At 50.4% G+C, this 25,574-nt stretch overlaps 1 protein-coding gene across 1 annotated transcript in view; it reads left to right on the top strand.

The window, feature by feature from the left end:
* Nucleotides 1–25,574, top strand: part of adgrg4a (adhesion G protein-coupled receptor G4a) — a 90,321-nt gene that overhangs the window by 23,616 nt on the left and 41,131 nt on the right. Inside the window, exons 7-14 of the mRNA XM_070882066.1 lie at nt 3,154–3,274; nt 3,810–3,928; nt 13,295–13,499; nt 16,038–16,203; nt 17,310–17,450; nt 17,796–17,918; nt 20,961–21,006; nt 24,657–24,760. Coding sequence (XP_070738167.1) covers nt 3,154–3,274; nt 3,810–3,928; nt 13,295–13,499; nt 16,038–16,203; nt 17,310–17,450; nt 17,796–17,918; nt 20,961–21,006; nt 24,657–24,760 — 1,025 coding nt within the window. The remainder of the gene's footprint in view (nt 1–3,153; nt 3,275–3,809; nt 3,929–13,294; nt 13,500–16,037; nt 16,204–17,309; nt 17,451–17,795; nt 17,919–20,960; nt 21,007–24,656; nt 24,761–25,574) is intronic.

Below are 25,574 nucleotides of genomic sequence, written 5' to 3'. Positions count from 1 at the left end.
AAGCTGCGGGGTGAGCACCTCCTGAAACGTGCTAGCCACGTAATTCTCAGCCTCCCCGATGCATCGTATTGACTCCAGCCGCTGCTCCAACTCCGAAACACGGAGCTCGAGAAGTTGAAGCTGGAGACACCTCCTGCACACATGGTTGTCTAGGCTGTGCGATGCGTCCAGGACTTCCCACATGCCGCAGGATGTACACTCCATGACTGAGCTGCACTGCCATCCCTCTAGTTAGCCTTATCTAGTTTAAAATCTAATTAAAAGTAAATAGAAAAAAGAGAGGTACTCACCAACTCACCTCACCGACTTCTGTGGCTTCCCAAATGGGAACAGTTTCTCTCTATCTACTCTGTCTAGACCCCTCGTGATTTTGAACACCTCGATCAAATCTCCTCTCAACCTTCTCAACGCTAAGGAGAACAACCCCAACTTCTCCAACCCACATAATAGGCTTGCAGCAATGTTGAAGCCCATGGAATAAAAGGGACAGTGACAGCATGGATACGGAATTGTCTCAGTGACAGGAAACAGAGAGTAGTGGTGAACGGTTGTTTCTCGGACTGGAGGAAGGTATACAGTGGTGTTCCCCAGGGGTCGGTACTGGGACCACTGCTTTTCTTGATATATATTACTGACTTGGACTTGGGAGTACAGGGCACAATTTCAAAATTTGCAGATGACACAAAACTTGGAAGTATAGTGAGCAGTGAGGAGGAGAGGGATAGACTTCAGGAACATAGACAGGCTGTTGGGATGGGCAGACACATGGCAGATGAAATTTAACGCAGAAAAGTGCGAAGTGATTCATTTTGGTAGAAAGAATGAGGAGAGGCAATATAAACTAAATGGTACAATCCTAAAGGGGGTGCATGAACAGAGAGACCTGGGAGTATATGGGCACAAATCGTTGAAGGTGGCAGGGCAGGTTGAGAAAACGGTTAAAAAAGCTTATGGGATCCTGGGCTTCATAAATAGAGGTATAGAGTACAAAAGCAAACAAATTATGATGAACCTGTATAAAACACTGGTTCAGCCCCAACTGGAGTATTGTGTCCAATTCTGGGCACCGCACTTTAGGAAGGATGTGAAGGCCTTAGAGAGGGTGCAGAAAAGATTTATGAGAAAGATTCCAGGGATGAGGGACTTCAGTTCCATGGATAGACTGGAGAAGCTGGGGTTGTTCTCCTTGAAACAGAGAAGGTTGAGAGGAGATTTGATCAAGGTGTTCAAAATCATGAGGGGTCTGGGCAGAGTAGATCGAGAGAAACTGTTCCCATTAGCGGAAGGGTCGGGAACCAGAGGACACAGATTTAAGGTGATTGGCAGAAGAACCAAAGGCGACACGAGGAAAAACATTGTTACGCAGCGAGTGGTTAGGATCTGGAATGTGCTGCCTGAGAGGGTAGTGCGGGCAGTTTCAATCGCGGCTTTCAAAATGGAGTTGGATAAGTACGTGAAACGGAAATAATTGCAGGCTGTGGGGAGGGTGGGGAGGGGGACCAATTGGACAGCTCTTCCAAAAAGCATAAGAACATAAGAAATAGGAGCAAGAGTCAGCCATTCGGCCCCTTGAGCATGCTCTGCCATTCAATAAGATCATGGCTGATCTTCCACTTGCCAGCAGAGGATTGATGGGCTGAACGGTCTCCTTCTGTCCAGTGTGATTCTATGATTTGTGTGATGTTCCTCAGCCTGCTGTTCTAGCCATTTAAAATAACTGGGTTGACGTTAAAGTAACAGATGAAGGAACATTGTCACGCTAGGTGCTCATCCGCTGACACCTTAATTGGTGCGACGATGTAGTCATGATGGCGAGAGGCACCTAAGTGCTCATCACAGTTGAGGCCAGACATGCAATGTGATGTCGGACTTCATCACAAGAGTTTTTGAGTATAACAGTAAGGAAGTATTGCATGCATCTATAGTGAGCGACATTTGGAATGTAAAACGAGAAAAGAGTTGCATTTCTATTGCGCCTTTCACAACCTCAGGATGTCCCAAAGCGCTTTGCAGCCAATTAATTACAGACACTGATGTAATCTTAGAATCATAGACATTTACGGCACAGAAGGAGGCCATTTGGCCCATCATGTCTGCGCTGGCTGACCAAGACCTACCCAGCCTAATCCCACTTTCCAGCTCTCGGTCTGTCACCCTGTAGGTTACGGCACTTCGAGTCCATATCCAAGTATTTTTTAAATGCGATGAGGGGTTTCTGTCTCTACCACCCCTTCTGGCAGTTTAAGGAAACACGGCAGACAATTTGCGCCGAGCAAGCTCCCACAAACAGCAATGTGATAATGACCAGATCATCTGTTTTAGTAAATTTGGTTGATTGAGGGATAAATATTAGCCAGGACACCAGGGAAAACTCCTCTGCTCTTCGTCGCAATAGTGCCATGGGATCTGTTATATCCACCTGAGGGCAGATGGGCCCTCGGTTTCTTTAATAAGGGGACCTGGAGCGGGGTGTGAGTGCTGTAATGACAGCCCGCGGTAATGCTGTGGAGCCTGCAGCAATATCTACTCCTCCCAAATCTGCGCCCACATCATTACCGGACCTCCTGCCCCCTCCAGGGCTCCCTTTAAGGGCCAGTGGTTTGGCTGCTATGGACCCAGAGAATCTGGGCCGAGCACGGAGGAACGGAGGCTGCCGGGAAAAGATCAGGAGTGGGGGATTGCAGGAAATCCTTTATCCGGATGTCGGGAGCAGCGGAAACCAATACCCAACCCCTAAAAATCTCAGTTATTCAGCGTCAGATTCAGACACAGGTTTGCTGCACATGGAGTGTTATTGTGTCGGACTCTTGGCGAATCGAGGGAGATGGGGATCAGGCAGGAAAGTGGAGCTGAGGTCGAAGTTTAGCCATGATTTTATTGAATGGCGGAGCAGGCTCGAGGGGCCGAATGGCCAACTCCTTGTCCTAAATCTTATGTTCTGAAGTGTCACACTGTGTGTCGGCCCGTGTGTGTCTGCCTTTTAAAGCTCTCACGCCGACAGGTGAGATGAAACTCTCGTATAACACCCGCCTTATGCTTCTTGCCACCAAGAGTTTGTTTGACAACAGGTTTTGCTTCATTAATGTTCTTTAGCAACGGTTGGATAAGATTGCTCAGCTGTCAATAACATTTCATACTTCCTGCTCCCTCCAGAGCCAGGCCTCTGCCCGACGATCACCGATGTGGGGGGGTATACCTGGCCTTCCACTCCGCCTTTGAAGAAAGCTCGAGTGAAGTGTGCCAGGAAACCGAATTTCGACGCCGAAAGAGAATGGTAAGGATTATGCGGGATCCTGGGGTGTGTGAGGAGGCTGCAGGAAAACTGTGGGCTCAGTCACTGCTGTACCTATCAGCATCACACATCTGACCGTCAGAGCAGGTGACACTGCAGGTGACACTGGCGACAAACTCTGCCAGTTTTTAACATCGAGCCTACGGCACAGGAACAGGCTGCTCGGCCCCACGGTCCGTGCCGGTGTTTATGCTCCACACCAGCCCCCTACCACCCCTCTCCATCTCACCCCATCACCATATCCTTCTATCTCTTTCTCCCTCATGTGTGTATCCAGTGAAACCTGATTGGAGCCAGAGGAGGCTTGGGTAAGGTTACATTTTTTTATTTTTTTTTAGGAGTGAGAGAGCCAGGAAACTATGGGTCTCTCCGGCCCCCTGGCTTCCTCGCCTCCCCGCCCTCCACAACCGTGATCCCCTCCGGACCTCTCTCCCCCCACCCCCTCCCCACCACGGACTGTGCACCAGGAATAGTCGGTACAAGGGTGAAAGCATGCTGTGTTTGTTCTGCTTTGCAGTAAGCTGAGTGTTGACAACGATCAGGCAAATTGGTCTAAACCCAACATGGACCAGTGCAAGATAGTGTCAACCCTGCCTGACAACATCCCAGGTCTGCAAGGTATCCCGATAACTACAGGTAAGGCCACTGCAGGCTGCATTTTCTTTTAAATCATTCATGGGATTGTTATAAAAACTCATCTGGTTCAGTAGTGTCCCTTTAAGGAAGGAAATCTGCCATCCTTACTATTATGTTCAGAATAATTCCACAAGACTGTGTTGTAAGCTCAAACCATTGTGATCTTGGTCTCTTTAATGTGACTCCAAAATGAGGAAGCAGCATGGTGGATTGCCTTTTATACCTGCTTGCCCAGGGTGCACAGGTGACACAGGTCTCCCACAGGTGTGCCCCCTGGTGGCAAGTCTTACGCATTGGTGAGGTTTGCATACATAACATCACTCCCTCCCCCCCAAGGTCTTATGTACAAGTTATTTACAGGTTGAAGTGATCTGGCGCTCTGCGTTCCCGGTTCGATCGCCTGTCATGAGTGAGTCGGTCGGATCATTGCTGCACTGCGGTGTGGCTGGTCTGATCGGACTATTGGGCATGGTGGGTTCATCCTAGTGATTGACCGCGAGGTCGATTGCTGGTTGGGTGTGTGTTGGTGGATCAATGATGGTAATGTCCTCTTCAAACTGTTCTTGGTTGCCAATGAACCGCAGTTTGGTCTGATCTAAGTGCTTTCTGCACGTTTGCCCATTCAACATTTGAACAACAAACATTCTATTCCCCTCCTTGGCTAAAACAATGCCAGCAATCCATTTGGGACCATGACCATAATTGAGAACGAACAGAGGATCATTAACCTCAATGTCACGCGATACAGCCGCCCAATTGTGGTACACGTTAAGCCGGTGATGCCGGGTTTCTACATGATCATTGAGATCCGGGTGGACTAAGGAGAGCCTGGTTTTGAGTGCTCTCTTCATTAACAATCATGCAGGGGGAACCCCGGTGAGCGAGTGGAGGTGCGTCCGGTAGCTGAGCAGAATCCGAGATAACTGGATCTGCAAGGAGACTTGCGTTATACGTTTCAGGCTCTGCTTGATGGTTGGATGTGGGCTTAAATGGGGCAGAGCTGACATGCTTGATGCCATTGCGGGTCATGAACTCGTTGAATTCCGAGCTGGTGAAGCATGGTCCATTGTCACTAACAAGGACATCGGGCAAACCATGGGTGGCGAACATGGCCCTGAGGATTTCGATGGACCTTTCAGTGGACGTACATGATGACATTATTATACATTCAATCCATTTAGAGTAAGCGTCCACTGCTACTAGAAACATCTTTCCTAGAAAAGGGCCAGCAAAATCTTCGTGGATCCTGGACCATGGTTTGGAGGGCCATGTCCACAGACTCAGTGGGGCCTCCCTTGGTGCATTGCTCAACTGTGAGCAAGTGTTGCATTGGTGTACGCATGACTCCAATTCCGAGTCAATGCCAGGCCACCAAACGTGCGACCTGGCGATAGCCTTCATCATGACTATGTCTGGGTGGGTACTGTGTAGGTCGCGTATGAACATTTCCCTGCCTTTTTTGGGCAAAACCATGAGATTCCCCCATAGGAGACAATCTGATTGGATGGACAATTCATCTTTACATCAGTGAAACAGCTTAATTTCATCTTGCATTTCCCCTGGGGCCGCCGACCAGCTCCCACTGAGGATGCAGCTTTTTACTAGTGATAGCACAGGGTCCTGGCTAGTCCAGGTCCTGATCTGGTGAGCCGTGACGGGTGACCCTTCGCTCTCAAAAGCACCCATTACCAGAAGTAAGTCTGCGGGTTGCGCCATTTCCACCCCGGTGGTGGGCAATGGCAGCTGACTGAGGGCATCAGCACAGTTCTCAGTGCCTGGTCTGTGGCGGATTACATAGTCATATGCAGACAATGTTAGTGCCCATCTTTGGATGCGGGACGAAGCATTGGTGTTAATATCTTTGCTTTCTAAGAGCAGTGAAGTAAGCGGTTTGTGGTTGGTTTCGAGCTCGAACCGGAGACCAAATAGGTATTGATGCATTTTCTTAACCCCTCTAATGCTTCTTTCTCAATCATGCTGTAGGCTCTTTCAACCTTTGATAAACTTCTGGATGTATATGTAACCGGTTGCAGTTTGCCTGATCCATTGGCTTGCTGTAACACACAACCGACCCCATACGATGTCGCCTCACAAGCTAATACTAAACGTTTACACGGGTCATACAATACAAGTAACTTGTTAGAGCATAGCAGGTTTTTGGTCTTATTAAAGGCTGTCTCTTGAGACTTACCCCAAACCCAGTCTTCACCCTTATGTAGCAATAAATGCAAGGGTTCCAGCAAAGTGCTCAACCCCAGTAGAAAGTTACCAAAATAGTTGAGGAGTCCCAGGAATGAACGCAGTTCCATCACATTCTGTGGTCTGGGTGCATTCATGATGGCCTCCGTCTTGGAGTCCGTGGGTCTGATAGAAACATAGAAACATAGAAACATAGAAAATAGGTGCAGGAGTAGGCCATTCGGCCCTTCTAGCCTGCACCGCCATTCAATGAGTTCATGGCTGAACATTCAACTTCAGTACCCCATTCCTGCTTTCTCGCCATACCCCTTGATCCCCCTAGCAGTAAGGACCTCATCTAACTCCTTTTTGAATATATTTAGTGAATTGGCCTCAACAACTTTCTGTGGTAGAGAATTCCACAGGTTCACCACTCTCTGGGTGAAGAAGTTCCTCCGCATCTCGGTCCTAAATGGCTTACCCCTTATCCTTAGACTGTGACCCCTGGTTCTGGACTTCCCCAACATTGGGAACATTCTTCCTGCATCTAACCTGTCTAACCCTGTCAGAATTTTATATGTTTCTATGAGGTCCCCTCTCATTCTTCTGAACTCCAGTGAATACAAGCCCAGTTGATCCAGTCTTTCTTGATAGGTCAGTCCCGCCATCCCGGGAATCAGTCTGGTGAACCTTCGCTGCACTCCCTCAATAGCAAGAATGTCCTTCCTCAGGTTAGGAGACCAAAACTGTACACAATACTCCAGGTGTGGCCTCACCAAGGCCCTGTACAACTGTAGCAACACCTCCCTGCCCCTGTACTCAAATCCCCTTGCTATGAAGGCCAACATGCCATTTGCTTTCTTAACCGCCTGCTGCACCTGCATGCCAACCTTCAATGACTGATGTACCATGACACCCAGGTCTCTTTGCACCTCCCCTTTTCCTAATCTGTCACCATTCAGATAATAGTCTGTCTCTCTGTTTTTACCACCAAAGTGGATAACCTCACATTTATCCACATTATACTTCATCTGCCATGCATTTGCCCACTCACCCAACCTATCCAAGTCGCTCTGCAGCCTCACAGCATCCTCCTCGCAGCTCACACTGCCACCCAACTTAGTGTCATCCGCAAATTTGGAGATACTACATTTAATCCCCTCATCTAAATCATTAATGTACAGTGTAAACAGCTGGGGCCCCAGCACAGAACCTTGCGGTACCCCACTAGTCACTGCCTGCCATTCTGAAAAGTACCCATTTACTCCTACTCTTTGCTTCCTGTCTGACAACCAGTTCTCAATCCATGTCAGCACACTACCCCCAATCCCATGTGCTCTAACTTTGCACATCAATCTCTTGTGTGGGACCTTGTCGAACGCCTTCTGAAAGTCCAAATATACCACATCAACTGGTTCTCCCTTATCCACTCTACTGGAAACATCCTCAAAAAATTCCAGAAGATTTGTCAAGCATGATTTCCCTTTCACAAATCCATGCTGACTTGGACCTATCATGTCACCTCTTTCCAAATGCACTGCTATGACATCCTTAATAATTGATTCCATCATTTTACCCACTACCGATGTCAGGCTGACCGGTCTATAATTCCCTGTTTTCTCTCTCCCTCCTTTTTTAAAAAGTGGGGTTACATTGGCTACCCTCCACTCCATATGAACTGATCCAGAGTCAATGGAATGTTGGAAAATGACTGTCAACGCATCCACTATTTCCAAGGCCACCTCCTTAAGTACTCTGGGATGCAGTCCATCAGGCCCTGGGGATTTATCGGCCTTCAATCCCATCAATTTCCCCAACACAATTTCCCGGCTAATAAGGATTTCCCTCAGTTCCTCCTCCTTACTAGACCCCCCGACCCCTTTTATAACCGGAAGGTTGTTCGTGTCCTCCTTCGTGAATACCGAACCAAAGTACTTGTTCAATTGGTCCGCCATTTCTTTGTTCCCCGTTATGACTTCCCCTGATTCTGACTGCAGGGGACCTACATTTGTCTTTACTAACCTTTTTCTCTTTACATATCTATAGAAACTTTTGCAATCCGTCTTAATGTTCCCTGCAAGCTTCTTCTCATACTCCATTTTCCCTGCCCTAATCAAACCCTTTGTCCTCCTCTGCTGAGTTCTAAATTTCTCCCAGTCCCCAGGTTCGCTGCTATTTCTGGCCAATTTGTATGCCACTTCCTTGGCTTTAATACTATCCCTGATTTCCCTTGATAGCCACGGTTGAGCCACCTTCCCTTTTTTATTTCTATGCCAGACAGGAATGTACAATTGTTGTAGTTCATCCATGCGGTCTCTAAATGTCTGCCATTGCCCATCCACAGTCAACCCCTTAAGTATCATTCGCCAATCCATCTCAGCCAATTCACGCCTCATACCTTCAAAGTTAGCCTTCTTTAAGTTCTGGACCATGGTCTCTGAATTAACTGTTTCATTCTCCATCCTAATGCAGAATTCCACCATATTATGGTCACTCTTCCCCAAGGGGCCTCGCACAACGAGATTGCTAATTAATCCTTTCTCATTACATAACACCCAGTCTAAGATGGCCTCCCCCCTAGTTGGTTCCTCGACATATTGGTCTAAAAAACCATCCCTTATGCACTCCAGAAAATCCTCCTCCACCGTATTGCTTCCAGTTTGGTTAGCCCAATCTATGTGCATATTAAAGTCACCCATTATAACTGCTGCACCTTTATTGCACGCACCCCTAATTTCCTGTTTGATGCCCTCCCCAACATCACTACTACTGTTTGGAGGTCTGTACACAACTCCCACTAACGTTTTTTGCCCTTTGGTGTTCTGCAGCTCTACCCATATAGATTCCACATCATCCAAGCTAATGTCCTTCCTAACTATTGCCTTAATCTCCTCCTTAACCAGCAATGCTACCCCACCTCCTTTTCCTTTTATTCTATCCTTCCTGAATGTTGAATACCCCTGGATGTTGAGTTCCCAGCCCTGCTCATCCTGGAGCCACGTCTCCGTAATCCCAATCACATCATATTTGTTAACATCTATTTGCACAGTTACTTCATCCACCTTATTGCGGATACTCCTTGCATTAAGACACAAAGCCTTTAGGCTTGTTTTTTTAACACCCTCTGTCCTTTTAGAATTTTGCTGTACAATGGCCCTTTTTGTTCTTTGCCTTGGGTTTCTCTGCCCTCCACTTTTCCTCATCTCCTTTCTGTCTTTTGTTTTTGCCTCCTTTTTGTTTCCCTCTATCTCCCTGCATTGGTTCCCATCCCCCTGCCATATTAGTTTAACTCCTCCCCAACAGCACTAGCAAACACTCCCCCGAGGACATTGGTTCCGATTCTGCCCAGGTGCAGACCGTCCGGATTGTACTGGTCCCACCTCCCCCAGAACCGGTTCCAATGCCCCAGGAATTTGAATCCCTCCCTGCTGCACCATTGCTCAAGCCACGTATTCATCTGAGCTATCCTGCGATTCCTACTCTGACTAGCACGTGGCACTGGTAGCAATCATGAGATTACTACTTTTGAGGTCCTACTTTTTAATTTAGCTCCTAGCTCCTTAAATTCATTTCGTAGGAACTCATCCCTTTTTTTACCTATGTCATTGGTACCAACGTGCACCACAACAACTGGCTGTTCTCCCTCCCTTTTTAGAATGTCCTCCACCCGCTCCGAGACATCCTTGACCCTTGCACCAGGGAGGCAACATACCATCCTGGAGTCTCGGTTGCGGCCGCAGAAACGCCTATCTATTCCCCTTACAATTGAATCGCCTATCACTATCGCTCTTCCACTCTTTTTCCTGCCCTCCTGTGCAACAGAGCCAGCCACGGTGCCATGAACTTGGCTGCTGCTGCCCTCCCCTGATGAGTCATCCCCCTCAACAGTACTCAAAGCGGTGTATCTGTTTTGCAGGGGGATGACCACAGGGTACCCCTGCACTACCTTCCTTGCACTACTCTTCCTGCTGGTCTTCCATTCCCTCGCTGGCTGTGGACCCTTCTCCTGCAGTAAGACCAACTCGCTACACGTGATACTCACGTCATTCTCAGCATCGTGGATGCTCCAGAGTGAATCCACCTTCAGCTCCAACTCCGCAACGCGGACCGTCAGTAGCCGGAGGTGGACACACTTCCCGCACATGTAGTCGTCAGGGACACTGGTGTTGTCCCTGTGTTCCCACATGGTACAGGAGGAGCATATCACATGACCGAGCTGTCCTGCCGTCTGCCGCAATCTTTCTCCCCAGAAATTCGACCTCTGGTGCCAGGAAAACACACTTGGGGCATTTCAGCCTGAGTCCCACTCTGTCCAGTCCCTTTAGAACCTCTTCCAGGTTGTGCAAGTGTTCGGTGGTGTTGCAGCCAGTGATAAGGATGTCGCCTTGGAACACCACAGTGCATGGAACTGATTTCAGCAAACTCTCCATGTTCCTCTGGAAGACGGCCGCAGCCGAGCGAACTCCAAAGGGACATCTGTGGTATATGAACAGCCCTTTGTGAGTGTTGATGCACGTTAATTTCTTTGACGGTTCAGCCAGCTCCTGTGTCACGTAAGCAGAGGTTAGATCTAGCTTGGTGAACGACTTTCCCCCGATAGCGTTGCGAATAGGTCACCCGCTTTGGGTATTGGGTACTGGTCCTGTAACAAGACTCGGTTGATCGTTACCTTGTAGTCTCCGCAGATTCTGACCATCCCATCGCTCTTTAGCACTGGCACAATTGGACAATTGGACTGGTCCACTCGTTGAACTCAACTGGCGATATGATTCCCTCTCGTTGAAGTCTATCCAGCTCGATCTCGACTTTCTCTCGCATCATGTATGGAACTGCTCGGGCCTTGTGATGAACGGGTCGTGCATCAGGGACTAGATGGATCTGCACTTTGGCGCCTGTGAAGTTGCCGATGCCTGGCTCGACGGGAATTTGTTTAGCACTTGGGTGCACGAGGTGTCATCCACCGAAGACAGTGCTTTGATGTCGTCCCAGTTCCATCGGGTCTTTCCTAGCCAGCTTCTGCCAAACAGCATTGGGCCATCGCCTGGTACAATCCATAGTGGTAAATCATGCACCATTCCGTCGTACGATACTTTCACTGCCGCACTGCTGCTAAGGTTTGAGTTCTTTGGTGTAAGTGCGCAGCGTTGTGTGAATCGGACTCAGTTTTGGCCTCTGTGCCTTGTTGCCCCACAGTTTCTCAAAAGCCTTCTGGCTCATGATTGATTGACTCATCCCATGTCCAATTCCATGGAGACTGGAATGCCGTTAAGTTTAACTTTTAACATTATTGGAGGGCTTTTGGTGGTGAAGATGTGTACCCCATTCAGCCTTCCTCTTCAGCCTCGGGTCGAGTTGCCTCTCTTTACTCATTTAGCGTGATCCACGCCGGATCGGTCGTCCTCTGCTGACTCTGCCACATGGTGAGGCACGGTCGTTTGCACATTCGCTGGAGGTGCCCCATTGTTCCACAGCCCTTGCACACATAGTGCTTGAATCGACATTGATGGGCTCTATGACTGCCCCCGCAGCGCCAACATGGTGTTAATGGATACGTATTCACGCCCCACGGCGGACTCTGAGTCACCCTAGGTCTGGCCTCTGCAGGCGTGTAAGCCCTGCCATGTACTGTTCTGCCTGCTGAAGGCATTATTTTATGCACAGTGCTTGCCGGTGAGCTTCGATGCTGTGAAGATACCTGTTTCATGTTGTCGCTCGTGGATATGAAAGGCTGGGCTATCGTGATGGCCTTGCTCAGATCTATGGATTCGGCAGACAGCAGTTTGTGAAGAATGACCTCATGGCCGATTCCAAGCACGAAAAAGTCCTGCAACATTTCCCCCAAAGCTCCTGCAAATTCGCATGGTCCCGCAAGGCGTCTTAGGTCGTCGACAAAGCTCGCCACGTTCTGGCCCTCGGAGCGATGGAGCCATTAGGATGCTCTTCTTCAGCTTGAGGTGTTCCCGAACCAGCGTGCACAGCTCTGTGTAAGTCTTGTCCATTGGTTTGACCAGTGCCAGCAGATTTTTGAGGAGGCCATATATCGAAGACTCACATATGGTGAGGAGAATCGCCCTGCGCTTGACCGCTGTCTCAGCCGTGTCCAGCTTGCTAGCCACGAAGTACTGGTCGAGACGCTCAACGAAGGCTTCCCAATCATCACCCTCAACAAATCTCTCAAGAATACCAACGGCAGCCATTACCACGTGAAAATTTGTGATCTGTAACTCGTCGCCAATTATTATGTTCAGAATAACTCCACAAGACTGTGTTGTAAGCTCAAACCATTTTGACCTTGGTCTCTTTAATGTAAGTCCAAAGTGAGGAAGCAGCATGGTGGATTGCCTTTTATACCTGCTTGCCCAGGGTGGACAGGTGACCCTTTGGTCTCCCACAGGTGTGCCCTCTGGTGGCAAGTCTTACATATTGCTGAGGTTTGCATACATAACACTTACCCGGTCTGGCTTATTGGTGACTCCAGACCCACAGCAATGTGGTTGACTATTAACTGCCTATGATTGGCCCAGCAAGCCCCGCAAGCTGTATTCAACTGCTGTCCATCACCACAGGGCCTGCAGTGGCTCAAGGAGACACCACATGACACATTATTGCCCATCCCGAGTGTCCCCTGGCCCAGTGAGCGTGTGAGTCAGTAAAATCACACAGTGGAGAGAGCAGAGGATTGTGGGTAATGTGGCCAGCAGTATTGGCTGCGACGATTGACGTGTCAATCGACCAATGGCGGGAGCTTGGGGGCGGGGCTGTTGGTGGAGAAACATCATGTGCCCCGGAATGCGGTCCATCCAGAGGGGTGAACTCGATTGCTACCTCCATCGTGTCAGGTAGACCCTGGATCCTGTCACTAGATGTTGATCATGACCCTGCTTGGTCCGTACCCCGTACCCACTGTGATCCGACTTGGCCCCGTACCCACGATGACCCTGCATGCCCCCGTACCCTGTACCCACTGTGATCCGACTTGGCCCCGTACCCACGGTGACCCTGCGTGCCCCTGTACCCCGTACCCACGGTGACCCTGCATGCCCCCTGTACCCACAGTGACCCTGCATGCCACCAGACCCTGTAGCCATGGTGACCCTGTATGCCCCCAGACCCTGTACCCACGGTGATAAATGGTCTCCATTCATTCACCACAAATCATCTTTTCCTTTACAATTTGTTTTTTACCAGAAAACGCAGAGGATGTAGCCAAACATATTCTGCTCCTCACCACCAACGCACAATGCCTCTCACCCAAAGATCTAGGGATAGTTGTTTCCAAGACCTCGGACATTGTACAAATAGCGATAATCCATCTCACACTGGGCAAGCATGTGATCGGGATTATCAACAACCTCCTGAATAAAACCGAAAATCTGTTTGGCTTCTCTACAAGGTAAGCTCACTTTAAAATCAAACTCCTTCACAGAATCTAAATGGAGTAGAGGAACAAAGGGATCTCGGATACAAATACACAAATCACTAAACGTTGCGACACAGGTTAGCAAGGCCATAAAAAGCAAACCAAGCACTAGAGTTTATTTCTAGAGGGATAGAATTGAAAAGTAGGGAAGTTATGCTGAACCTGTATCGAACCTTGGTTAGACCACACTTGGAGCACTTCCAGCATTCTCTGTTTTTATTTCTGAGACTATGCCCCCTAGTTCTAGATTCTCCCACGAGGGGAAACATCCTCTCTGCATCTACCTTGTCGAGCCCCCTCAATATCCTATATGTTTCAATAAGATCACCTCTCATTTTTCTAAACTCCAACGAGTACAGGCCAAACCTGCTCAACCCCCCCATCTCAGGAATCAACCAAGTGAACCTTCTCTGAACTACCTCCAATACAAGTATATCCCTCCTTAAATAAGGAGACCAAAACTCCCTCCTTAAATAAGGAGACCAAAACTGTATGCAGTACTCCAGGTGTGGCTTCAAATTTAATATCAAACTACTTTACAGAACTTTAGAGAAAGACTTGCATTTCTATAGCTCCACTCACCACCTTAGGATGTCCCAATGCGCTTTACATAGAAACATAGAAAATAGGTGCAGGAGTAGGCCATTGGCCCTTCAAGCCTGCACCACCATTCAATAAGATCATTGCTGATCATTCACCTCAGTACCCCTTTCCTGCTTTCTCTCCATATCCCTTGATCCCGTTAGCTGTAAGGGCCACATCTAACTCCCTCTTGAATATATCCAATGAACTGGCCTCAACAACTCTCTGCGATAGGGAATTCCACAGATTAACAGCTCTCTGAGTGAAGAAATTTCTCCTCATCTCAGTCCGAAATGGCTTACCCCTTATCCTTAGACTGTGTCTCCTGGTTCTGGAACCAATGAAATACTCTGCAAGTGTAGTCACTGTTGTAATGTAGGAAACGCCGCAGCCTAATTACGCACAGCAAGCTCCCACACACAGTTTTGTGATAATGACCAGATAATCTGTTTTAGTGATAAAGGTTGAGGGATAGATACTTGCCAGGACACCGGGGAGAACTCCCCTGCTCTTCTTCCAATAGTGGCCGAGGAATCTTTTACAACCACCTGTGAGGGCAGACGGGGCCTTGGTTTAATATCTCATCCAAAAGACGACCATGCAACAGTGCGGCGCTCCCTCAGTACTGCCGCTCCAACAGTGCGTTGCTCCCTCAGTACTGCCCCTCCGACAGTGCAACGCTCCCTCAGTACTACCCCTCCGACAGTGCAGCGCTCCCTCAGTACTGCCCCTCCGACAGTGCAGCGTTCCCTCAGTACTGCCCCTCCGACAGTGCAGTGCTCCCTCAGTACTACTTCTCCGACAGTGCAGCGCTCCCTCAGTACTGCTCCTCCGACAGTGTGGCACTCCCTCAGAACTGCCCCTCCGACAGTGCAGCGCTCCCTCAGTACTGCTTCTCCGACAGTGCACCACTCCCTCAGTACTACCCCTCCCACAGTGCAGCACTCCCTCAGTACTGCCCCTCCGACAGTGCAGCACTCCCGCAGTACTGCCCCTATGACAGTGCGGCGCTCCCGCAGTACTGCCCCTCCGACAGCTCAGTGCGGCGCTCCCTCAGTACCGCCCCTCTGACATGCGGGCTCCCTCAGTACTGCCCCTCTGACAGTGCAGGGCTCTCTCAATACTGCTCCTCCGACAGTGCAGCGCTCCCTCAGTACTGCCCATCCGACAGGGCGTGCTCCCTCAGTACTGCCCCTCCGACAGTGCGGGGCTCCCTCAGTACTGCCCCTCTGACAGTGCAGGGCTCTCTCAGTACTGCTGCTCCGACAGTGCAGCGCTCCCTTAGTACTGCCCATCCGACAGTGCGCCGCTCCCTCAGTACTGCCCCTCCAACAGTGCGACTCGCTCTCAGTACTGCCCCTCCCACAGTGGAGCACTCCCTCAGTACTGCACATCCCACAGTGCAGTACTCCCTCAGTACTGTTCCTCCGACAGTGTAGCTCTCCCTCAGTACTGCCCCTCCGACAGTGTAGTGTGGCGCTCCTTCAGTACCGCCCCTCCAACAGTGTGGGGCTCCCTCAGTACTGCCCCTCTGACACTGGAGGGCTCCCTCAGTCCTGCCCCTCCTACAGTGCAGCGCTCCCTCTGTACTGCCTGTCCGACAGGCGTGCTCCCTCAGTACTACACCACCTTTGTTGGGCCTGTGCTGCCCCCCGAGTGAGCAACCCGGCCGCACTGACTGCGCACAGCAAGATCCCGCTGCTTGCAGGGCACGGGGGTCACCAAGTTATTTGCCGGGGTCGCGATGTCATTTGCCGAGGTCGCGAGGTCATTTGCCGGGGTCATGGGGTCATTCATTCGCCGGGGTCGCGAGGTCATTCGCCGGTGTCGTGGGTCATTCGCCAGGGTCGCGAGGTCATTCGCTCCGGACTCTGGAACACAGCTTCGGTCAGCATCCACACCCCGGTGAAACGTTCTTTGCCCTTTCAGGATTTTGAACATAATGGAGACTTTGGGAAATAAGTTAGAATTCCATGGGAACCAAGTCAACATCGCCGCGGCAACAGTAGCCATGACTTTGGTCAACGTAAACTTCATTCAGTTCTGGGGCATTGCCTTCGGTGTGATGTCATACATCGATGGCTTCATTCAGCAGGTAAAGGGGGGGGAGGGGAGGGTGGGGGAGAGTGCGGGAGGGTGGGGGAGGGGAAGTGAGGGGAGAGTGGGGGAGGGCGGGGGAGGGGAGAGAGGGCGAGGGTGGGGGAGGGGAGAGAGGGCGAGGGTGGGGGAGGGGAGAGTGGGGGAGGGTGGGGGAGGGGAGAGTGGGGGAGGGTGGGGAAGGGGAGAGGAGGGGAGGATGGGGGAACGGAGAGTGGGGGTGGGGAGGGGAGGGTGGGAGTGGGTGGGGGAGGGAAGAGTGGGTGAGGGGAGAGTAGGGGAGGGTGGAGGAGGGGAGAGTGGGGGAGGGGAGCAGTGTGTGGAGGGGAGGGGTGATTGCCTGTGGTTTTTGTGGTGGGGGAGGGATGGAGGGGAGGGTGGGTGGTGGGGGAGGGAAGGGGTGGTGAGCGAGGGTGGGGGAGGGGGGGATGGGGAGGGTGGGGGGTGGTGGGGGAGGGGAGTGGAGTGTGGGGTAGGGTGGGGGAGGGGAGGGGAGGGTGCGGTAGTGGAGGTTGGGGGAGGGAAGAGTGGGGAGGGGAGGGGAGGGTTTGCGAGGATGGGGGAGGGGAGAGTGTGGGAGGGAAGAGTGGAGAAGAGTGGGGGAGGGTGGGGGAGGTGAGAGTGGGGGAGGGGAGGGGAGGGTTTGTGAGGATGGGGGAGGGGAGAGTGGGGGAGGGTGGGAGAGAGGAGAATGGGGGAGGGGAGGATGAGGAGGGTGGGGGTGTTGGGGGAGGGGAGTGGAGGGTGGGGAGAATGGGATGGGGGGAGTGGGGGAAGGTGGTGGAGTGTGGGGGAGGGGAGAGTGGGGAAATACACCAAAAAACAACTTTGGGGAAATTGAGGCCCTAGAGAGAGTGAGAGAGAGCGAGAAAGAGAGAGCGTCACCTATAGACCCAGACCGGGTAAGGGCGGCAGGTTTCCTTTCCCAAAGGGGCATCAGTGAACCCGTTGGGGGTTTTACGACAATCCGGCAGCTTCATGGTCACTGACTGGGACCAGATTTTTATTTCCAGGATTTTTAAACTGAATTTGAATTCTCAAACTGTGCGGGGTGTAAGCACTGCGTGGGGAGATTTGTTGAAACAATGCATTGATTGATTCTAGATCTACATGAATGACACGTCTCTCAGAGATTCTGTGGCATTCATTGAGTTGCCTTCTTCATTACAAAAGCCTTTGCCACTGACCAAAGCCCTGGATTCTCGGATACAATTCCACTTTTATGGCGAAACCTCACTCTTTCTGGTAACTGATCCATTTTACACCCTCTGACCTTCTCTTGTTATTGATAGTACAGTCGCTCAATCGTGTTTATTGATCCAACCAACATTAGTGCAAAGACGGTTTATTGTTACCAATCTTTACCTCCCAATATTGCATTATTTTGACCTGGGTTTATTGGTTGAGATTATGTGAACACAATCTGTTTATTGATCAATTATGTTAGTATGATCTATTCTTATCTATTATATTAGTATCCCTGCATTTATTGATCAAAACAATTTCAAGGAATTATCACGTTCTTATCATTTGCGTTTATTGAGCAATATCGTGTTATACAGTGAAAGATACTGCATGGTGTTCCCACAGGACCGCTACCAATCTGGCCAAAGGCTCAACAGTTACGTGGTGTCCAGCAGTGTCAAAGGAACAGACATCAAAAATCTCAGTGATCCTGTGAAAGTTACTCTACAGCACTTAACTCCAAAACAGGTACACTCCCACGCGGTGTGTAATGGGCAGGGTGTATAACAGGCGGGTGTAACATAGAAACATAGAAATTAGGTGCAGGAGTAAGCCATTCGGCCCTTCGAGCCTCCACCACCATTCAATAAGATCATGGCTGATCATTCACCTCAGTATCCCTTTCTTGCTTTCTCTCCATACCCCTTGATCCCTTTAGCCGTAAGGGTCACATCTAACTCCCTCTTGAATATATCCAATGAACTGGCATCAACAACTCTCTGCGGTAGGGAATTCCACAGGTTAACAACTCTCTGAGTGAAGAGGTTTCTCCTCATCTCAGTTCTAAATGGCTTACCCCTCATCCTTAGACTATGTCCCCTGGTTCTGGACTTCCCCAACATCAGGAACATTCTTCCTGTATCTAACCTGTCCAGTCCTGTCAGAATTTTATATGTTTCTATGAGATCCCCTCTCATCCTTCTAAACTCCAGTGAATACAGGCCCAGTCGATCCAGTCTCTCCTCATATGTCAGTCCTGCCATCCCGGGAATCAGTCTGGTGAACCTTTGCTGCACTCTTTCAATAGCAAGAACGTCCTTCCTCAGATTAGGAGACCAAAACTGAACACAATATTCCAGGTGAGGCCTCACTAAGGCCCTGTACAACTGTAGTAAGACCGCCCTGCTCCTATACTCAAATCCCCTAGCTATGAAGGCCAACATACCATTTGCCTTCTTCACTGCCTGCTGAACCTGCATGCCAACTTTCAATGACTGATGTATCATGACACACAGGTCTCGCTGGACCTCCCCTTTTCCTAATCTGCCACCATTCAGAGAATATTCTGCCTTCGTGTTTTTGCAACCAAAGTGGATAACCTCACATTTATCCACATTATACTGCATCTGCCACGCGTTTGCCCACTCACCTAACCTGTCCAAGTCACCCTGCAGCCATTTAGCATCCTCCTCACAGCTCACACTGCCACCCAGCTTAGTGTCATCTGCAAACTTGGAGGTATTACACTCAATTCCCTCATCCAAATCATTAATGTATATTGTAAATAGCTGGGGTCCCAGCACTGAGCCCTGCGGTACCCCACTAGTCACTGCCTGCCATTCTGAAAAGGACCCATTTATCCTGACTCTCTGCTTCCTGTCTGCCAACCAGTTCTCTATCCATGTCAGTACATTACCCCCAATACCATGTGCTTTAATTTTGCACACCAATCTCTTGTGTGGGACCTTGTCAAAAGCCTTTTGAAAGTCCAAATACACCACATCCACTGGTTCTCCCTTGTCCACTCTACCAGTTACATCCTCAAAACATTCTAAAAGATTTGTCAAGCAGGATTTCCCTTTCATAAATCCATATTGACTTGGGCCGATCCCGTCACTGCTTTCTAAATGTGCTGCTATTTCATCTTTAATAATTGATTCCAACATTTTCCCCACTACTGATGTCAGGCTAACTGGTCTATAATTACCCATTTTCTCTCTCACTCCTTTCTTAAAAAGTGGTATTACATTAGCTACCCTCCAGTCCATAGGAACCGATCCAGAGTCGATAGACTGTTGGAAAATGATCACCAATGCATCCACTATTTCTTGGACGACTTCCTTAAGTATGCTGGGATGCAGACTATCAGGCCCCGGGGATTTATCGGCCTTCAATCCCATCAATTTCGCTAACACCATTTCCCGCCTAATAAGGATTTTCTTCAGTTCCTCCTTCTCACTAGATCCTCGGTCCCCTTGTATTTCCGGAAGGTTATTTGTGTCTTCCTTCGTGAAGACAGAACTAAAGTACTTGTTTAACTGATCCGCCATTATTTTGTTCCCCATTATAAATTCACTTGAATCTGACTGCAGGGGACCTACGTTTGTCTTCACTAATCTTTTTCTTTTCACATATCTGTAGAAGCTATCTATAACGGGAGGGTGTATAACGGGCGGGGCGCATAATGGGCGGGTTATATAACAGGCGCGTAATATAACGGGCGGGGTATATAACGGGTGATGTATAACGGGTGGGGTGTATATGCGGGGTGTATAACAGGCGGTGTATACCGATCGGGTGTATAACGGGCGGTGTATAACAGGTTGGGTGTATAACAGGGGGAGTATAACGGGCGGTGTATAACAGGCGGGGTGTATAACGGGTGGTGTATAACAGGTTGGGTGTAACACAGGTTGTATAACGGGCGGGTGTATAATGAGCGGGTGTGTAACGGGCGTGTGTATAATGGGTGGGTGTATAACAGTGTGGTGTATAACAGGTGGTATATAACGGATGGTGTGTAACGGGCGGTACGTAATGGGGTGGTGTATAACGGGCGTGTGTATAACGGGCGGGGTGCGATGAACGGGGTGTAATGGGGTGGTGTATAACGGGCGGGTGTATAACGGGCGGTGTGTAACGGGCGGTGCGTAATGGGGTGGTGTATAATGGGCGGGTGTATAATGGGCGGTTATATAATGGGCGGGGTGTGACGGGCAGGTGTATAACGGGCGTGGTGTGACGGGCGGGTGTATAATGGGCGGGGTGTGACGGGCGGATGTATAACGGGCGGGGTGTAATGGGCGGGTGTATAACGGGCGGGTGTATAATGGGCGTGTATATAATGGGCGGGGTGTGACGGGCGGGTGTATAATGGGCGGGGTGTGACAGGCGGATGTATAATGGGCGGGGTGTAACGGGCGGGTGTATAACGGGCGTGGTGTGATGGGCGGGTGTATAACGGGCAGGGTGTGACGGGCGGGGTGTATATCGGGCATTGTGTGACGGGCGGGTGTATAACGGCGTGGTGTGACGGGCGGGTGTATAACGGGTGGGGTGTGACGGGCGGGGTGTAATCGGCGGGTGGTATTGCAGAGGTGGAGGTTTGTTGGGAGGTAGATGTGAATGGAACCGCCAGGCCAACAATTTCACCCCCAGTATCGATATTTCAATATTTGGGAGTCGGAGTTGATGGAAATGCTGAACGCGCTTCCTTCTCCGAGGGGATTGTACATTGAGGCTGAGCTTTTCGCTGGCCCGCGGACTAACACAAATGTTTGTGTTTGACAGAGTGACGAATCGGTGACCTGTGTGTTCTGGGACTTTGAGCGACACCGTGAGTTTCCTGCTTTATATAACATCTGGTCTCAGCAAAAATGACCATGAAGCTGTCGGATTGTCGTAAATACCCAACTGGTTCTTGAACGTCCTTTAGAGAAGGAAATCTGCCACCCTTACTTGGGCTGGGCCTATAGGTGACTCCAGTCCCACACTGTGGTTGACTCTTCACTGCCCTGTGAAGTGTCCCGGTGAGCCCCAAAGTTTGTATCAAAGCCGCTCCCAGCGGCTCTCCCCCACCTTCCCAGGGCAACGAGGGAGGGGCAATCAAAGCCGGCCTTGCCAGCGACGCCCACAGCGCAGAGTGAATAACTGACATTGGCACATTGAGCCAGGGCCAGCGGGGGTGGTCCCAGCGGCTCCTGTTCACCGTCAGTCAGTCTCACTCACCGCCCAGGTCCTGCAACCAGGGGTCCCGCCGAGTGATCCCCGAGCCTCCAGAGCCCCTCCCCTTCGGGAGCCCTTCCCCACCCCGAGTCCCTCCCTCTCCCCCACCCCATCCCGAGCCCCTCCCCATCGGGAGACCCTCTCCACCTCGAGCCCCTCCCCATCACCAGCCCCTCCCCCTCCCCACCCCGAGCTCCTCTCCATCCCCTCCCCCTCCCCACCCAGGGACCCTCCCCATCCCCAGCTCCTCACCCTCCCCACCCCGAGCACCTCTCCATCCCCTCCCCTTCCCCACCCAGAGCTCCTCCCCATCCCCAGCCCCTCCCCCTCCCCGCCCCGAGCCCCACCCCATCGGGAGATCCCCTCCACTCCGAGCCCCTCCCCATCCCCAGCCCCTCACCCTCCCCACCCCGAGCCCCTCTCCATCCCCTCCCCCTCCCCACCCAGAGCCCCTCCCCATTCCCAGCCCCTCCCCCTCCCCACCCCGAGCCCCGCCCCAGCGTGAAACCCTCTCCACCCCGAGACCCCCCCATCGCCAGCACTTCCCCCAGCCCCTCCCCGAGCCCCACCCCCTCCCCACCCCAGCCCCTCCCTAGCCCGTCCCCACCCATGCCCCTCCCCCTCCCCACCCTGAGCCCCTCCCACTCCCCAACCACTCCCACTCACCAGCCCGAGCCTATACCCAGCCCCTCCTCAGCCCCTCCCCCTCCACAACCCGAGCCCCTCCCCACCCCGAGCTCTCCCCACCCCAAGCCCCTCCCCTTCAGGAGCCCCCCCCACCCCCTCGCACACCCCCTACCCCCAACGCCACCCCCCCCCCCCACCCTCAGTGCCCCTCTGCATTCCCTGCACCTATTTATTCTGTGAGAATCCCGACCAATCTGGGGCGAGCCAGTCCACTCCAGCCCTGGCCAATGGGGATTGTGCTACTTGCAAACATTCCCTCATTACACAGGAACAGGAGGAGGCCATTCAACCCCTCAAACCTGTTAGAAACATAGAAAATAGGTGCAGGAGTAGGCCATTCGCCTTTCGAGCCTGCACCACCATTCAATATGATCATGGCTGATCATGCAACTTCAGTATCCCATTCCTGCTTTCTCTCCATACCCCTTGATCCCTTTAGCCATAAGGGTCACATCTAATTCCCTCTTGAATATATCAAATGAACTGGCCTCAACAATTCTCTGTGGTAGAGAATTCCACAGGTTCACAACTCTCTGAGTGAAGAAGTTTCTCCTCATCTCGGTCCTAAAGGGCATACCCCTTATCTTTAGACTGAGTCCCCTGGTTCTGGACTTCCCCAACATCGGGAACATTGTTCCTGCATCTAACCTGTCCAGTCCCATCAGAATTTTCTATGTTTCTATGAGATCCCCTCTCATTCTTCTAAATATAAGCCTAGTCGATCTAGTCTTTCTTCATATGTCAGTCCTGCCATCCCGGGAATCAGTCTGGTGAACCTTCGCTGCACTCTCTCAATAGCAAGAATGTCCTTCCTCAGATTAGGAGACCCAAACTATATACAATATTCAAGGTGAGGCCTCACCAAGGCCCTGTACAACTGCAGTTAGACCTCTCTGCTCCTATACTCAAATCCTCTCGCTATGAAGGCCAATATGCCATTTGCTTTCTTCACCGCCTGCTGTACCTGCATGCCAACTTTCAATAACTGATGAACCATGACATCCAGATCTCGTTGCCCTAATCTGTCACCATTCAGAAATTATTCTGCCTTCCTGTTTTTGCCACCAAAGTGGATAACCTCACATTTATCTACATTATACTGCACCTGCCATGCATTTGCCCACTCACCTAACCTGTCAAAGTCACCCTGCAGCCTCTTAGAATCCTCCTCACAGCTCACATTGCCACCAGCTTAGTGTCATCTGCAAACTTGGAGATATTACATTCAATTCATTTTGTCTAAATCATTAATGTATATTGTAAATAGCTGGGGTCCCAGCACTGAACCTTGCGGTACCCCCACTGGTCACTGCCTGCCATTCTGAAAAGGACCCGTTTATTCCTACTCTTTGCTTCCTGTCTGCTAACCAGTTCTCTATCCACATCAATACATTACCCCCAATACCATGTGCTTTAATTTTGCACACTAATCTCTTGTGTGGGACCTTGTCAAAAGCCTTTTGAAAGTCCAAATACACCACATCCACTGGTTCACCCCTGTCCACTATACTAGTTACATCCTCAAAATATTCTGCCATTCATTCAGATCATGGCTGATCTGCCACTTAACCCCATCTACCCGCCTTTGCTCCCCTTACCCAATAAAAATATATCCATCTCAGTTTGGAAATTTCCAACTGATCCCCAGCCTCAACAGCTTTTTGGGGGAGAGAGTTCCTGATTCCCGTTGCCCTTTGTGTGAAGAAATGCTTCCTGACATCACCCTGAACGGCTTGGCTTGAATTTTAAGGTGACGTCCCCTTGTTCTGGACTCCTCCCACCAGAGGAGATCGTTTCTCTCTACCCTATCAAATCCTTCAAACATCTTAAACAATTGAATATGATCAGCCCTTAATCTTCAATATTCTTCAAAAGGGAATACAAGCCCGGTCTGTCTTCCTAATTTAACCCTTTCCGCCCCGGGCAGGACTGACATATGAGGAGAGACTGGATCGACTGGGCCTGTATTCACTGGAGTTTAGAAGGATGAGAGGGGATCTCATAGAAACATATAAAATTCTGACGGGATTGGACAGGTTAGATGCAGGAAGTATGTTCCCAATGTTGGGGGAGTCCAGGACCAGGGGTCATAGTCTAATGATAAGGGGTAAGCCATTTAGGACTGACATGAGGAGAAACTTCTTCACTCAGAGAGTTGTTAACCTGTGGAATTCCCTACCGCAGAGAGTTGTTGATGCCAGTTCATTGGATATATTCAAGAGGGAGTTAGATATGGTCCTTACGGCTAAAGGGATCAAGGGGTATGGAGAGAAAGCAGAAAAGGGGTACTGAGGGAATGATCAGCCATGATCTTATTGAATGGTGGTGCAGGCTCGAAGGGCCGAATGGCCTACTCCTGCACCTACTTTCTATGTTTCTATGTTTCTATGTATCACTCTGGTGAATCTGCGCTGCCCCTCTCCGAGCCCGATATACCCTCCCTGGGGACGGGGCCCAGGACTGAACACAGTTACTGCACACGGGGTCTGACCGCGGCTCTGTACAGCTGGAACATCACTTTCTCCCCTTTGTATTGCAGATTCCTGATTAGAAATGCCTCTCTTTTTCTCTCAGGTGGTGCTGGGGGCTGGAATTCCTCGGGCTGTGAAGTTGTAAGCAGCAGCTCGAGATACACAACCTGCTACTGTAACCATCTCACCCACTTTGGCATTTTATTGGTAAGCATCGGGTAGCTGCAGGCCCATATTTACATCTAGGATTAGCATTGTGATGCAGTGACTGAGTGTCTGACAGCATGGGCTGCGATTGTCCGCAGGGTACCGCTCGCTGTCGGCGATCACACTATCCTGTGTCGCCGACCATCCTACACTCACCATTTGGTGCACACAAGCATGAATACAATTTGCTGCAGTTACACCAAGAAGCTGTTTGTAAACCTGGAGTCTAAACCTGCAGTGCAGCCTCACCCTGAAGTGGAGTGGGATGATGTCCATAATACCCTTACCCAACATAAATCTATTAGTCTTCAAAGCTCCATATGAACCCTGGCCTCAACAGATTTTCAGGGGTGAGAGTTCCAGTTTCCCACAACCCTTTGTGTGAAGAAGTGCTTCCTGACATCACCACATAACAGACACACCTCCTTGTAGGTGTATAACGGGCGGGTGTATAACAGGCGGGGTGTATAATGGGCGGGGTGTATAACAGGTGGGTGTATAACGGGCAGGTGTATAATGGGCGGGGTGTATAACAGACAGTGTGTATAACGGCATGTGTATAATGGGTGGATGTATAGAAACATAGAAACATAGAAAATAGGTGCAGGAGTAGGCCATTAGGCCCTTCTAGCCTGCACCGCCATTCAATGAGTTCATGGCTGAACATTCAACTTCAGTTCCCCATTCCTGCTTTCTCGCCATAGCCGTTGATCCCCCTAGTAGTAAGGACCTCATCTAACTCCTTTTTGAATATATTTAGTGAATTGGCCTCAACAACTTTCTGTGGTAGAGAATTCCACAGGTTCACCACTCT

This window comes from Pristiophorus japonicus, chromosome 6, assembly GCF_044704955.1.
Source record: "Pristiophorus japonicus isolate sPriJap1 chromosome 6, sPriJap1.hap1, whole genome shotgun sequence".
NCBI lineage: Eukaryota > Metazoa > Chordata > Chondrichthyes > Pristiophoridae > Pristiophorus > Pristiophorus japonicus.
Note: the sequence above shows the minus strand (reverse complement) of the source record. Positions and strands in the feature narration are given on the sequence as shown.